Raw genomic sequence first — 1,923 nt, forward strand, 5'->3', positions numbered from 1 at the left:
GATATCAACGCTACCTGCACACCTTTGTGCTAATCTATTATAACAGGGCTGCGTTCAAAATCGTAGCGGCTAGCCGAAGGGCTAGTATAGGGATTTCCGCCCTTTTACACTTTATCGTTGTTTTTTTGGTTTTGTTTTTTTTTTTGTTTTTTTTTTTTGTTGTTTTTTTTGTTTTTGTTTTTTTTTTGTTATTTCGAGGAGAAATGACAACAAAACAATAATTAGCAACTTTTCCTCCCTAAATAGCGAAAAGACGACAAAATGATATTATTAGCTACTTTTCACTTCAAAATAACGAAAACAAAACACGTTTTTAAAATTCGATTCATCAGTGCTAAGGTCGCTGCTATGATTACAACATACTTATACATAGGATACATATAAGTATAGATAGACAAAACAATTAGCACTTAGATTATAGTGGTTATATTTTTCGACAATCGCAAAAGAGTTCCTTGATGCTGGCTCTCACGCGCTCGTTGATGATACTGTAGACCACGGGATTACTGGCATGCGAGACAAAAAAGAAATAACGCCAAATGGTGATCTCGGAAATGTTAAAAATAGCAATCGTGAAAGGTATCCACGAGATGAAGAATATCAGAGTGCACACGAAAAGCATCGTCCATGTTTTTGTCCGAACATGCGATGTACCTTTTAGATTCGACGAATTTGGGTTTTTCTTCGAAGCAGACATTGCGTTATCATCCGGGCCTCCTGTTGTTTCTACCGCAGACGTTTTCGGGTTGTCTTGTACTTCTGAGCCCCTTGTTCCTTCCCTGTCATTTTCCTTGGATATTTTTCCACGGGTACCACCAACGTTTTTGATTTTATTTTGCATTCGCTTCTTCCTGGTATATAACAAAGCGTACACCAGGACGTATATGATCATGAGGAGAACCATGGACAACGCAATGATAAAGGATTGGAAGTTCCGGTACACCGCGCCCAGCTCATCCCCTAACGTTGAGGTGGTGTACTGGCAATATTCTGAACTCGTTGTATTATCGGCATTTTGATCACTTTCCACTTTAAATAGAACAGCTGTTGGAATGTTGATAACGAAGACGATTAATAGAGTTGTAAGTAAAATCCAGATTTTATTCCTTTTTGTGATATTGCTCCTGACTTTCCAAATCATTACAAATCTGTCGATAGCAACGACCAACAAGATAAGGTTAGAGAATATGACAACGGTGTGACGAATAATCTCCAACAATCGGCAGATCACGTCATTGGTAACTAATCTGAACTCAAAGAAAACCGTGTATGGCATTAAAACTCCGCAGACGAAGAGATCGCTAACTGCTAAAACTTGAATGTACAAGAATTCCCCAAGTAGATTCTTCTTTTTAATGGAATAAACGAGCAAAATGATAATGTTTCCTATAACTCCAAAACTGGCAAACAAAGCTACAAAGCTAACAAATGAGATGCTATCAGCACTCCAGCTGAACGCCATCATTAATAAAAATAAATCAGAAAGCTATGTCCCTGTGATAATCACTGGAAAACATTTAATTCTCAAAGACCCGGATTGTTGTTTCTCCATAGTTTTAAACTTGATTATTGGTATATACGCCCACAGCATATCTATCTGCCAGGTTTTATTTCAATAAAGTACGGGGGTAAACCAATCAGAATGCGGGCGATCTCTCCAAATCAATACGAAACACTCAGTAAAACACCTCGGCTATTATTGTTATCAACATGCACACCACGTGGTTTCCCTCACCAGTTTAAAGGTTACAGGGTATGGACATCTTCACAGTGTAGGAAACCAGAATTGTATCGATGACTGATACATTTCATTTCATATATTGTATTGGACATCTTAATGACACTTTGAACATTGAAGTTCGAAACATTTCGTGACGCGAACGTTTTGAATTATGCATATAAGGTTTGTCATTGTGTGTACGT

The 1,923-nt window shown here is 37.8% G+C and overlaps 1 protein-coding gene across 1 annotated transcript; it reads right to left on the bottom strand.

Moving 5' to 3' along the window:
• Positions 1–424: 424 nt before the first annotated feature.
• LOC125665402 (5-hydroxytryptamine receptor 2B-like) lies at positions 425–1,462 on the bottom strand. Its single transcript, XM_048898044.2, has one exon. The coding sequence runs from the start codon at positions 1,460–1,462 to the stop codon at positions 425–427; it is 1,038 nt and encodes a 345-aa protein (XP_048754001.1).
• Positions 1,463–1,923: the final 461 nt, after the last annotated feature.

This window comes from Ostrea edulis, chromosome 10 (assembly GCF_947568905.1).
Source record: "Ostrea edulis chromosome 10, xbOstEdul1.1, whole genome shotgun sequence".
Taxonomy (NCBI): domain Eukaryota; kingdom Metazoa; phylum Mollusca; class Bivalvia; order Ostreida; family Ostreidae; genus Ostrea; species Ostrea edulis.